Source organism: Pleurodeles waltl, chromosome 5 (assembly GCF_031143425.1).
Source record: "Pleurodeles waltl isolate 20211129_DDA chromosome 5, aPleWal1.hap1.20221129, whole genome shotgun sequence".
Classification (NCBI taxonomy): domain Eukaryota; kingdom Metazoa; phylum Chordata; class Amphibia; order Caudata; family Salamandridae; genus Pleurodeles; species Pleurodeles waltl.
In genome coordinates, this window is record NC_090444.1 from 1,333,688,851 (window position 1) to 1,333,702,899 (window position 14,049).

Here is a 14,049-nt window from a genome sequence, read left to right on the forward strand (position 1 = left end):
CAACTGTGTATCGCCAGCATAGGAAACCAGTGACAAGCTGTAAGGTTCCACAATCTCAGCCAGAGAGGACATATAGTATAACATAAGTAAACCTTATATGGCTAACTTTTGATATTGTATTGATATCAGATAAGTGTATGCAATATCGACGCCAGCCTATTTAGGAACATGATGAGGCCAAACATATTTTCTGACCTAGAACCCCAAAAAGACTATTGAAAAAATAATAGGAGTATACAGAAAAGGGAGGGCAAGAAGAGAGGGATTTGAAGAGGGATTAAAGAAAAATAAGGAGATGAGGAGCCTGCAAGCATGCAACTTGACGCCCAGTCCTAAATATGACAAGATTTTGTGGCAACATGTAGGCCATAGTGAGCTTGAGTTTACAAGAGGTGGTTTGGTCTTCAATGAATTTGTCAAGTGGGGACCAAATACTGGAGAACCACATATTAGAGACTTGTGGGGGGAGTTGGGATATATGTGCGCTCCAGATATAGGTCACCCATGGAAAACAAGAGACGTGAGAGAGATGCAGTATGACGAAGAGAGCAGAGCTTGTTTGAACATTTTGCCAGAACTGCTTTTGGTTCCTAGTATGGACTTGATTTAGACATTTAGACACAAAGTTTCATTAGGCTCTTTCTCTGTGTGCAGTTCATTGTTTACTGTCTGTGTGAAAACTTTGACTAAACCACACCAAGAAGGCCTAACATCGAACGGAAAACCAATTCAATTTTAGTGTTGGTTTTTTTATTGAGGACCTTGCTGTTTTGGCTTTTGTTAACTACTCATTTCTTAAGCTGCCCCTTTGAGCCATATCCTGTGTTTCTTGACTTTATCGGTTTTGTGCATCACTTCCCTTCCTACCCACCTTACAAACTTAAGTCGGAGAAATTTAATTGTTTTCTTCTCTTGACGCTTTTCGCCCCTATTTGCACTCTGTATTGATATTGTTATTTAATCTTTTTCACTTTCTAATTTAATTATTGAGTTATGTTTAACCCTTATACTCTCCTATGTACTTATCATGTGATTGCAGATGATGGGCACTGGAACTCACTTCTGGGCACCAGGGATTAATTTTCATCTTTGTGACTTTCTGTAGATAGAGATAAAGGCGGGAAAGGGAGAAGGAAGGAAGAGTAGAATGAAAGGTAAAGAGCAAAAGCAGGAATGATAAATAACCCATAAGAGTGAGATAAAGAGACAAAAAATTTAGAGTGGTGAAAGAAAGAGACATGAGGGGAAATCAACTAGAAAAGAACAACTTTGGACCCAACGAAATAAAGGTGTTGGGCTTTTGGTGCCTGAAAGACAGGATATTTTCCTTGTATGAGATTTAATATTTTAGATCTTAAACTCCCACACGTTGTTTTTTTTAATCATTTCCAGGATCCAGGTATTGCCTCCGCTTTTGAGGTTTGAATTGACTCAAAGAATTCTGTGATCTTTTGTGTATGTTTGCACATAGTCGATGTATTTCAGTGCACAAGGAAAGAATGTTCAGGAAAAAAAGGGAGCTATATAAACTCATATTGTTCCATGGGCAGTACTTTTGTTTTCATTAGTATGGTCTGAATCCTTAATCCATTACGAAGCTGTCTGTACATTCTGTTGGCAACATCACAAAATATAATGAGAAAATCTGGTTTGCCCTAAAAGGAAGGACATTATCTGTTCAGGAAAATTGCCTCTGATAGAAACAGCATCTATTGCAGCAGGCTCCTCTGAGTGGACATCAGAGTTTTTTAAAGCATTTGAAAAATGAGCATTTACAGTCATATTTGTTTATGTTTTAACTAGAATAAAGTCTTGAGTAAGTTAATGTTTTTAATTTTTTCATTATAGAGAGAAGAACAACCTGGAATGCTTGCTAAAGGTAACTATCCCATCCTATTAAAAGAAAACACACTATGTTTTATATGTTTTGACGTACCTGTTGTCTGTTCAATGAGTCATTAGTTTTTTTGGCAATGCTTATTACTGCATACACAGGCCCGCTTTCAGAGATGTGGTATGTGACCCGGAAGCATACCCGGAGTGAAAATATGCATTTCGCAGTTCTGAGTCTCTTTAGGCCTGGAATTATTGAGTCTACAAACTCTACACCTTATAGTTTCAGTGTCCCTACATGTGCTGACACAGGGGCTATGTGCAGCATCACAGTCTGGCCTCAGTCTGACCCCTGTATAGACCGGAGGTGGGCACAGTGCTCCCACCAGACAGCAAAAGTCTATCCTGCAGCCCTGTCTTCCACCCCAGTCCTTCAACCTGACCAGCCCTCCCGCTGATACTTTCCGCCTCCTCAGAGCAGGTGGAAAATGTCAGTTTTTGTATCTCTGACATTGAGGCAAAACTGACTGGGAAGTGACTTGGTATTACTGGGTCGAAGCAGTTCTCCAATATTGAATCTTTCATACATTCACATATTTGAATCTTCTCCATCCTCATGGTGGGAACCCCACAGTATTGTAAACAAGCAGTACTAAGAAGTACATTGATGGGCTATAGAAAAGTAAGTGACATTGTTAACCAATTCACACAATTTTAATAGACCCAAACTTCCGCCAATCAAAGCCTGGACCCATGACCACTTAACCCCTTCTGAGCCACCACACCTCAGATTTCTAATTGCATGTCGTGTGTTAGGGAGTCACCCTGAGCTCTGCTTAATTGTTAAAGTTTGTGAACTCTTGACCTCTTATTCCTTTAAAGGAACTATTGGATTCACTGTTTGAGGTACTGTGCTTTACTCATTATGTCTGAGGGATCTAAGAAGAGGTGTGTAGGAAAGTACCCTCTTTTGGCATGGTGACACCCAGTTTTTTTGTCTGCTGTCCGTGTGCTTTGACTGTGTTCACTGGGATCTTGCTAACCATGACCCTAGTGACTCTGCTCTCTCCCTCTAAATGTGGTTGCTTAGGACTTAACTCATCCCACAATTGGCATACTTGTGCCCCCATATAATTCCCTAGTGTATGGCACTTAAGTACCCAAGGCACCAGGGGTTCCACATGGGCTGCACCATGTATTGTGACACCCATGGGAGCCCATGCAAAATGTGTCTGCAAGCCTGCCATTGTAGCCAGTGTGAAAAGGTGCATGCACGCTTTTGCTACACTTCACTGTATTAGGTCACTGTAAGTCACCCCTATACTAGGCTCCCCTAGCCCAAAGGGCAGCATTCCGGTACCTGTGTGTGAGGGCACCTCTGCATGAGCAGATTTGCCCCTACGAACCCCAGGTCATTACACTGGACCTTGTAATTGCGGGGAAGCCATTTTACCTGTGTACTGGACACAGGTCACTACCTCTGTCCATCTACATAATTGTATCTCCGAACCTGGGCATGTTTGGTATCAAACATGTCGGAATCATACCCCAATAGTGTTGCCAGTATTGGTTGGATGATACCATGTACTCTGGGGGATCCTTAGAGCACCTCCAGCAATGCTCCTACTAGTCTTCTGGGGTTTTCCGGGCAGCCCGCGTTGCTACCACCCTTCAGACAGGTTTCTGCCCTCCTGCTGCTTGATCAGCTCAGGCAGAGGAAGGCAGAGCAAAGGATTTCCTGTGGAAGAGAGAGCAAACACCCTCTCCCTTGGAAACGGGTGTTACATGGCGTGGCAAGGGTAGCCTCCCCAAACCACTGGTATGCTTTGAAGGGAACATTTGGTGCTCTCCTTGCATAAACCGATTTGCACCAGTCCAAGGACCCCTGGTCCCTGTTCTGGTGCAAAACTGGACAATGGAAAGGGGAGTGACCACTCCACTGTACATCACCACCCCAGGAGTAGTGCCCAGAGCTCCTCCAGGTGGCCACTTGATTCTGACATCTTGAATCCAAGGTGGGCTGAAGCCCCTGGGAGCATCTGAGTGGCCAGGTCAGACAGGTGACGTCACAGCCCTCTCCTGATAGGTGGTCACCCTGCTGGGTGACCAATCCCCCTTCCTGGGCTATTTATGGTCTCCCTCTCGGGTGGTTCCTCAGATTTGATGTACAAGATTCCAGGAGGACTCCTCTGCATCGTTTACTTCATCTTCTGGCCATCGGGACTGCAACTGGACCCTCTGGGAACTGACAATCTGCTACTCTATCGGCAACTCAGCTCTGCAACATTGTTTTTTCCGGCTCCTTCCAGCAACTGAAACATTTCCCTGGCTGTGCATCATCTGAGGGTGACAAGTCTTCAGCCTGCACAAGAAGCAAGAAGGAATCTCCCTTGGAGTGAAGGAGTCACTCCCCCGCATCCGCAGGCACCAACTGCAACGTGACCGACTGCGTGGATCTTATCTCATCCGGAGCTGCATGGATCCTGCATCACAGGTGGTGGTCTGGAGTGGTCCCCTTGGTTCTCTCTACCAGCTGTCCAACTTATGAGAGCATAAGCACTTGCCTCTCCTTGTAGGACAGTACCCCTGTGTACCACGACTCTTGCAGCTACCAAGGCTTGTTTGTTCCTCCTCCAAGGGATCTTCAGGCTCCGTGTAGCCCCGGTCTCCAGCACTCTTCCCTGCAGCGCACAGTCTCCTGCCTGCTGCTCCAGTGATGTGGAACTCCTCTTCAGGTGTGCTGAGTGAGCCTCACTGCAACTCCTGTGCCTGCTGCCCGTGGGTCGCCTGTGGGGACGGCCTCCTCTTCTTGTGACTCTACCAGCTGTTGAGGGCCACCTATGACTTCCCTACTTGGGTTGAGTCTCCAGGGCCTTGCTTGACCTCTCAAGCCTCACAAAACCCTCTTCTCCGACTCTTGCATTTGCCACAGCTTCTTGGTGATTTTCCAGCACCACTGACTGACTGCATTATGACTGCCGATGTGGGACTTCACTTGCATCACTTCTGGAACTCCTCTTCTGCTCCTGTGTTGCACTGCTGAATTTCTTCATCCACCACCGACCTGGTCCTGCATCCACAGAAGGGTAGGTAGTAGCTCCTGCCACAGCCGGACACTCCAACTCAAACTAGACTTGGTCCCCTTCTTCTGCAGGCCCTCTTCTGTCAGGATCCACCTTTGGGTTCTTCCAGTCTTGCCTGGGTCCTCCTGCACAGTTCTTTTCCAAAGTTTTCCTGTGGGTTTGGGGGAAAAACATGTACTTACCTCTTCTCTCCTGGTCGCTGTGGGGCACACTGGTACTTTCCTTTTGGGGTTCCTCCAGCTCCTCTCTACTGATTCCACTTCCTTGGGTGGGGACTGCCTTTCACATTCCACTTACTTAGTATATGGGTTGGTCTCCCCCCAGTGTTTCCCAAACTGGGAGCCGCTGCTCCCTGGTGCGCCATAAAATCTAGCCAGGGACACCGCACACAGTTTGGGAACCACTGGCTGTAGTTTTATTGTGTCCGAACTGGAAATAGCTCAGTGGTTCCCAAACTGTGTGCAGCGCCCCTGGCTAGTTTTGATGGCGCACCAGGGAGCCGCAGCTCCCAATTTGGGAACCACTGGGGACCTTCACTATTTGCTATTATTTTTACTATTTGCTATTGCTTCCTACGCTAACCACTGACTTCTAATGTGTACATAATAGTGTGTTTACTTACCTCTTATTAGAATATTGGCTATTCAGAATTTTAGTATATGTGTTACTATAATAAAGTACCTTTTTTTGTAACACTGTGTGGTTATTTTGTGTGTGTAAGTGCTGTGTGACTGTAGTGGTATTGCATAAGCTTTGCATGTCTCCTCGATAAGTCTTGGCTGCTCATCCACAGCTACCTCTAGAGATCCCTGGCTTCCTAGGCGCTGTCTATACCTCACTAATAGGGATACCTGGTATAAGGTGATAACACCATAGGTGCTCACCACACACCAGGCCAAGCTCCCTACATTGGTGACATCAGTGGAATAAGACTCTTGCAATTGCCTTACCACTCTGTCACCACATACCAGGCCAGCTTCTTACAAGGCGTTTCAGGACATGTCGGTCTTGTGGAAGGGCAAGATTATTTTCTGAAGATCCTCACAAGGAGTGTCTTTAATACCTACACCCTAACCAAATACCAATTGACTGTAAACATTATAGAACTTTGTCTGCAAAAACCCTTAAAGACAGAGAAGCCAGATTACCGTTATGGCTGCAAAAAAAAAAAAACAATACGGGTCTCATTCTGAATCTGATGAGGAGGAAGGCCCTAGTTCCTCTTCTCAGAAGCAAAAACACAAAAATGAGAGCTCTACCTCATCTGTAAAGGTCTCTAAAAGATTGAAGACTGTTGAAAAATCTGAAAAAACAGTCATCGAGGACTCTTCTACAGGGTCTGGGCAGAAGAAATCTCTCTCATCAATGTCTGTGTCATCTGTCACTACTCAAGAAAAAAGTCTCGTTGACGAAAGTGAAACCGTCGACTGACATGTCGACGAGAAAAACAGTGTCGGCTAGGACTTCATCGACGACTACACCTTTGTCTGTGAGAACAGTCACGTCAACGAAGACTTAATCGACAAGGGCAGCTATGACGACCACCACTTTGTCAATGACAGTGACGACTGCCACCCCGTCGACGACTGCTCCGTCGACAACCATATTACCATCCACTCTGTTGACTGCTGCAGTTTTTAAGTCACAGTCGACGAGACCAGTATCAGCAATGGTTAGTATAACAAAGAAAATCTTAACATCGAGCCCGTCGGAGTTAATCAAAAAGACAACATCCTTCTCTAAAGATGTTTCTGACCAACTCGGACCAGCTTTGACACCACCCAGCAGAGTATCCCCAATGCCTCCAGTCCATCTTCTTGCTACTGAAGAATCAGCAGATGGAAGGGTTTTCGGGCCTGCATACAGCCATTCACAGCTACGAGTGAAATGTCAGGACTCTGAAGATGATGATGGTAATATTCCTCAGAAGGACACTTCCAGTTACTTGGAAGGGAGCCATTAATATGCGACTTGCTAAAAGCCAGTCTCTCATCGATATGATTCTTATCAGCAACACTATCCTTATGATGAGCCAGAAGAACAACAACAAACTGCACAACAGGATACTATAGCAATACCCATCTCTCCAATATCTGATGAGGCATATGCTCAATGATTATTCTAATCGCTTTCCCGATTCACGAACACCAACACCTCTCACTCCAGAACGCCTGGAACCACTTCCTGTGCAACATTTGCCTACTTCTCCTGTACTCAACAAGGCTTGGGAAAATACAGTGGTACTTCCCACCATTACCATCAGGGATAACTACATAGACAGTGATCAAGATGAAGGAGAATTACTTAATGACCAAGTACACTGGGTCAGGAAAGAAATGACTACATAGAGCCATTATCTATTTCACCTACATCGTCTCCGGCTTGTTCTCCTCCTGGGAATATCAGAGAATTTCATGAAATAACAGAATGTGCTTCCAAGAGATTCGATCTGCCTATCCTAATCAAACAAACAGAGTGTTTTCTTTCTGGCTTTAAAGATTCCACAAATAAATCTGTACGTTCTATCCCAATTGTCTATCATATTTGAGAGGAAGCTCTAAAACTGATGAAAAATCCAGCGTTTATCACTGCTGTGGTTCCAAATGGAAATGAAATATAAGGTCCCTGATTCATACCCAGACTGTTTGATAGTTCATCCTCAGACAGATTCAATAATGATGCAAGCAGCTTAGACGCTCAAGAAACCCATCTGCCCCTTGTTCAGCCAGCGCCACTGGACAAGGAAGGTCGTAGTTTGACAATGTAGGAAAATGTTTTGCAGCGATGTCAGCCACCTCCATCAGAGCGTCGAACGCATTGGCCCCTCTAGCTCGATATGACAGACAAACTTGGTCAGATTTTGCAACTCTTTTTGAGCACCTGCCTGCAGGGCAAAAGAAGGAGGCTAAAGATATTCTGCAAGAGGGTGCCAGGGCATCCTCGGAGAATATAGACACAGCAATAGACATATCTTCTGTCACTTTTAGACAGATGGCAGGTGCAGTAGTCCTGCACCTACACGGATGTTTGAAGGCCACATCATTTCACCCTGATGTCCAGGCTAAGATATTGGACATGCCCTTCGATGGGGAGAATTTGTTTGGGAAATGCGTAGATGACCCCCTTCAGGCAATCAAAACAGACACCCACACTGCGCGTTCCCTAGGCATTCTCCAACAAAAATGTTTTCAACCCTTTTGTGGAGGAAAGAGAAGAGGGCATTTCTCACAAAGATCGTCCTTCCATTCGTACAGATACCAACCATATGCACAACAAGGATATAGACTGCAATACCCTGGGCAACAACAGCAATACGGGGGTTCTGGTGCAATTTATTCTAAACAGTCAGCTAGAAAGAGGCCATCGATGGGAGGAAAAGTCCAAGACTTGGCAAGAAGACAGTGACATTTCTTAGGTATAGGTCACCTCACACTGCCACAGAAAACATATGAACCACCACATCTCAGCCTTCCTCAATCAATGGGAGAGTATCACCAACGCCAAATGGGTTTTGGATATTATGCATCAAGGTCACACCCTAAAATTTCTACAAATGCCCCCATATCATCCACTATACAAGAGAGCACATCAACACCTCTCTCTCCTAAAGAAGGATATTTCGTATCTTCTATTAAAGCGAGCTATGGAAGAAGTCCCTTTCCGGCAACGTGGCAAAGGCTTTTAATCCAACTTCTTCCTGATAAAGAAAAAGTCTAGGAAATGGAGTCAGGGCATCGATCTCAGACAGCTAAACAAATACATAAAAAGTAACCCTTCTGCATGCTCTCATTGTAGGAGATCTTGCTCATGATCAACCGAAGAGATTTCATGACCTCTCACGATCTTTTAGACAAATATTTCCGCATACCCTTCCACATAAGTCATTATTGGTTCTTAAGGTTTGAGGTAGCAGGCTATCAATTCAAGGTTCCCTCTTTGAGACTACAGTCAGCTCCAAGAGTTTTGACAAAGTGTATGGAAACAGTCATTGCTTTCTTGAGGAGGCAGGGTCACCAGGTATTCCCCTATCTGGACGAATGATTAGTCAAAGGATCAACATTTCGTACTACAAGAGGCTCTACCTTAGCTTATCTGCAGCTCCTAAAGTCTCTGGGACCCCAAATGATTACAGAAACGTCATGTCTCATTCCAACCCAGTTGTTGTCATTCTTGGGGGCCACTCTAGACACTACGGACACCAAAGCTTACCCAGCCACGGAAAGATTACAAAAAATAATGGATGGGGCTTCCCTCCTGAAAAGAAGGTCCACTTCAGTGAGAATGCAGTAATCAATGTTGGGAAATCTATCCTCATGCATCCCATTAATTCTAAACTGTTATCTACGGATGAGACCTCTACAAGAACAGCTGGATACTCAGTGGTTTCAGAGCCCTGGCTGGTTCCAGGACAAAACCAACATCACCCCTACAATGAGAAAATCTCTGTCATGGAGAGGAGGAAAGCAATATATCTCTAGGTCTCTCCTTCAAAGTGACATCGCCCAGTTAGAAGGTTGGGGAGCGTATCCCAGGAGCTAGTAAACGTCAGGAAAATGGTTGGCCAAGGAAGCACAAATGCACATAGTATTTTAGAACTGAAGGCTGTTTTTCTAGGCCTCCAGTCATTTCTACCCAGAATTTTCGGTTCCTCTGCCCTAGTCAGAACATACAACACAACCACCATGTTTTATCTTGCCAAGCAAGGGTGCATGAGGCTGAAGAGCCTTTCCTCTCAGAAATAGGTCACAAGCAACTGTCTCAGGTCTTCAAGAAATGGGGTGCTCTAAGAATTGACCTATTTGCAACTCTATCCAACAAGAAGCGTGTAAAATTTGCAAGCAGACTCCCACAGAGAGGATCTTGGGGTAATGCGTCCAGATTCAGCGGACTGGAATATTTGCCTCTCCGTTTCCACCCTTCCCTGTCATTCCCAGGGTGTAACACCAAATGAAGAAAGAGCCATGTCATCTCATTCTAATAGCCCATGCATGGATGAGACAGTACTGGTATGCAGAACTGCTCCTGCTTTCAGTATATTCACCCAATCAATTCCAACAGCTGAACAATCTCATTTCAATGAACAAAAGACAGATCTTGCATCCACAAATACAGTCTCTCAAATTATCTGGATGGCACCTCATGAACATGAGTTTGGATCCCTAGCTATACCAGCTGAATGTAAATTGATACTGGAACAGGCAAGAACTTTTTCCACAAATAAATCTTGCGTGGCAAATTGGAAGAGATTCTGCTATTAGTGAATCAAGAATGACATTCATCCTTTTTACTCTTCTCCAGAACGGCTCTTAGCTTTCTTTCTTCACTTGGCAAAGTCAGGCTTGTTGCACTCTTCCATCAAAGTGCATTTAGCAGCAATCTCCAGATTCCACAGAAAAAATTGAGAAAACTTTCTCTGGCCACTTAAGTTGTAAAATAATTCATGAAAGGCCTCCTAAGGGCCTTCCCACCGATTAAACCCAGTAGCTACATTCTGGCAGTTGAATACCGTTCTTTCCCAACTTATGAAGCCACGTTTTTTAAACTATTCATAAGGCAGACATGAAGTATGTCTCATGGAAGAAGGCCCTTCTGGTAGCCCTCACATCGACCAGGAGGGTTAGCGAGATTCAGGCTTTTACGATCTCTGAACTTTTTCTACAATTCAAAGACGATAAAATTCTGTTAAGAACAAACCCAAAAGTCATTCCTAAGGTTCCCTCCTCTTTCCATTTGAATAACCCCAATATTTTGAGTATGTACTTCAGGAACCCTTCTTCAGCAGTGAAGAAGGGCTCTTCATTCTCTAGATGTCAAACGCTGTTCAAAATTCTACATTCACAGGACAGAGCCTTTCAGAAAATCTGATCAGCTTTCCGTCTCTTTACCACCTCACAGGAAGGAGAATACACTATCAAGAAGCAGCATAGCATGCTAGGCATTGACAGCTGTTGCTTTTTGCTAAGACAAGGCAGGAAGACTACTATCTGGAAAAGTGACTGCACACTCGACTAGAAAGATGGCTACATCCACAGCCTTATTCGAGGGAGTATCACTCCCAGATATCTGGAGGGTAGCAACATGGTTGAATGCCCATACTTTCACCAAGCATTACTGTTTAGAATTGGCATAGAAAGTGGATGCGGCTGTTAGGCAGGCAGTCTTACGTCACCTTTTTAATTGAGGTGCACTTTCTATTCCACTTTGTTTTATTGTTCATGTACTGGATTACAATTGAAATGTATTTCAGCTGTTAATTTTTCTTGTTTCTACTAACAAAAGTTCTATATCACAATACTTCGTAGCTTATTTTAAGTGCATCTCGTTAAGTGTGGTTTTACCTAAACCCTCTAAAACTGCCTACTGCTAGCTATTCTGATTCAAGCATGTGAATCTATGAAAGATTAAGTACTGGAGAAAAAAATTGTTGCCTGTACGCTGTGGTTCTCCAGTGTTGGTATCTTTCATAGATTCACATGCAACCCACCCACCTCCCCGTTTACGCATACCACTCTTATACTTCACGAATATATGTATATATATTCACACTTGTGGTTGAAATCTCAGGTGAAGTGGTCCTGGGTCCAGCCTCTGATTGGTTGAAGTTAGGGTCTATTAAAACAATGTGAATTGGTTAACAATGTCACTTACTTTTCTATGGCCTGTCAATGTACTTTTTAGTACTGCTTATTTTAATTACTGTGGGCCTCACATCATGACGACAGGGCACATTCAAGCATGTGAATCAATTAAAGATGTCAAATTTGGAGAACCACAGTGTAAATGTAAGTAACTATTTTTTTATTTCCCATTTCAGGGAAAACCTTGTAATCGCTAGAATTTGGTGCAGGGATACCCCCTAGAATTGATGAGTTTAGCAATCCGATATCCATACCAAATTCTCCATTACTCTTAATGAAAACTAGCTATTATATTTAGATGCTTGCGATAGAAGACAACTGTGATGCAGAAGCTCATCCTTTGGCCCTTATTTGAAGGCCAGGGTTCTCTCCTGTCAAAGTATCCTAGTGCATAATTCTATTTACTGCATTCACAAGATGATAGCATCCCTGCACTTAGTTTACTGCTTCAGGAATGCTGAAATGTGTAGTGAAATATGCAATAATACAGAACAGGTTTTACTGCTGGGAGTATTGTACGTTTAGCAAGGCTGCAATGTTCTACTCAAACAACTTACAGCATGACAAAGCAGCAATAATGGCAATGCCACTCTACTTATCAACACAGTACAGTGGTGCCAGTGCTTCCCGTGGATATGCTAGTCTAAAATACCCCCCCCCCCGACAGAGTAGCAGTGTGATGTAATAGTATTTGTCATCGGCAATATGTCATTTTGGGCACTTGAGAGTTGCATATGTTAGTTGTATGGTTTTAGGTGGTGGTAATTTCATATTAGAAGTCTGGTAGACGAAGGTGTTGGTGGACAATTTTGAATCTGGACAGGTTTATGACTGCATATGTCGTCAACGATATGAAGCTTTCAAAATGTCCTACTCTAATTTTGACTATGCCGAATTTCAGTATTACCACCGTAACGATGACTTCTGTTGTAGCAGTCAGATCCCTCCAGCTTGCTGCCATGTTTGTTCAGTTTCATTTGAGGAAGTAAAGTTCCACTCACAAACGAGCCTCTTTATTCCATTTCGACATCCACTGCCCTGAGTTAGCACAGGGTGGTCTTACACTTTGCTCCATGTCAACCAGTGCATTATATTTGCAGTCTGGATTTTTCAGTTAGAAGTCATTGTCATCTGGTGTGCTAAGCAAATCAAAATTACAATTCCCAGAAGTCATTAGGTTGTCAAAGAAAAGCCTGGACTGGATGCATGGTATCCTGATGACACAGATCGAGGACGTACCCTTTCATATCTTGTTTTGTTTTTGTTTTAGGTCTGGCCTTAGAGACCGCTGTAGATTTCCTTGTTTTTTTTCATAAAGTTCATACATAATTTGCATACGTAGGCTTTTGATGAGAGGACATTATCCAGTGGTATGTTAAATTGCCATTCACGTTTTACTTCCTCACACCACAGCATTGGACAATGGGCCATTCCGCTTTTTCCCTTAACTCAGTTCACTTGGAGTGAAGGCAAAGTATGTGCACATTATTTAGATCTGCCTGACTATTTCCTTTATCTTCAGTGACAAAGAATTTTTTGATATGTGCCTTTTTGTTTTATTTTGTATATCATCTTGAAATATCAACTATTTCTTATGCCTGCAGTTTGGGTGCCAAGTTGGATGATTATCTATTTTCCTTCTCCTTTTTAAAGTTATGAAGTATTTTAGTAACATTGCCTGCGATTTGAGTGCTTGGTTATTCAGTGTTTCTTTTTCTTTTTTCCTTCGCAAATCATAATAATAAAATGCATCGTGTAACTGAAAGGTTTGTTATTTAAAAAAACATCACTATTGAAATGACCACGTCGGTGAATGCTTTTTAAATGTACATTTTCAATGGAAACGTGGCAGCCACGGTTTGGTTGTATTTGTTTTCTTTTTCTGGCATATGCTTGCAAAAAAATAGCTAACCCTTGCACAGCTAGCCAAGGCCACACTTATTTTGCCAATGCTTATTTTGTACTGGTGGCAAGTGTGAAACAGTTGTGTAGATTATTGCTTAGTACGTTTCTCTGCCTCTGCCATTTCCACTTTGTTGCCTCTATTTAATTATATATTTTCTGTCTCCTCTTGGCTGGATCAGTTTCTATCTTCAGCAGCAATTGCGTTTTTTAAGTAGTTTATTTGTACATTTCAAGCATTCTCTGAATTTAAAAAAAAAATGAATATCCGATGTGATATGATAATTAGTGGATTCACTTCAAAGGAGTCGAGTGCCCGTGCTTTCAATAATGGAGAGAGAAATGCACTTAGCCATAACAAGATAGATATTTTCTCCCCCGTAGTACTGTTTCTCCCCAAACAGCGAGCATGCATACAAATGGGGGAAATGCCGATATAATTTGCAAGAGGGGAGCAAAAATACATTCTTTTTTTTAGATCTGCATGACGTTTGTATGTCGGATCGCCGATCTACATGAAAGCAAAGGGTCTAGAAGATGGTTGTCATTCGCACCTCATTTGGATTTAGGAACCACATTGCTCGCAAGGTTAT

General features: G+C 43.3%; 1 protein-coding gene across 1 annotated transcript in view; it reads left to right on the top strand.

Moving 5' to 3' along the window:
• Positions 1–14,049, top strand: part of CEP162 (centrosomal protein 162) — a 697,428-nt gene that overhangs the window by 201,063 nt on the left and 482,316 nt on the right. The window contains exon 8 of the mRNA XM_069235591.1: positions 1,849–1,879. Coding sequence (XP_069091692.1) covers positions 1,849–1,879 — 31 coding nt within the window. The remainder of the gene's footprint in view (positions 1–1,848; positions 1,880–14,049) is intronic.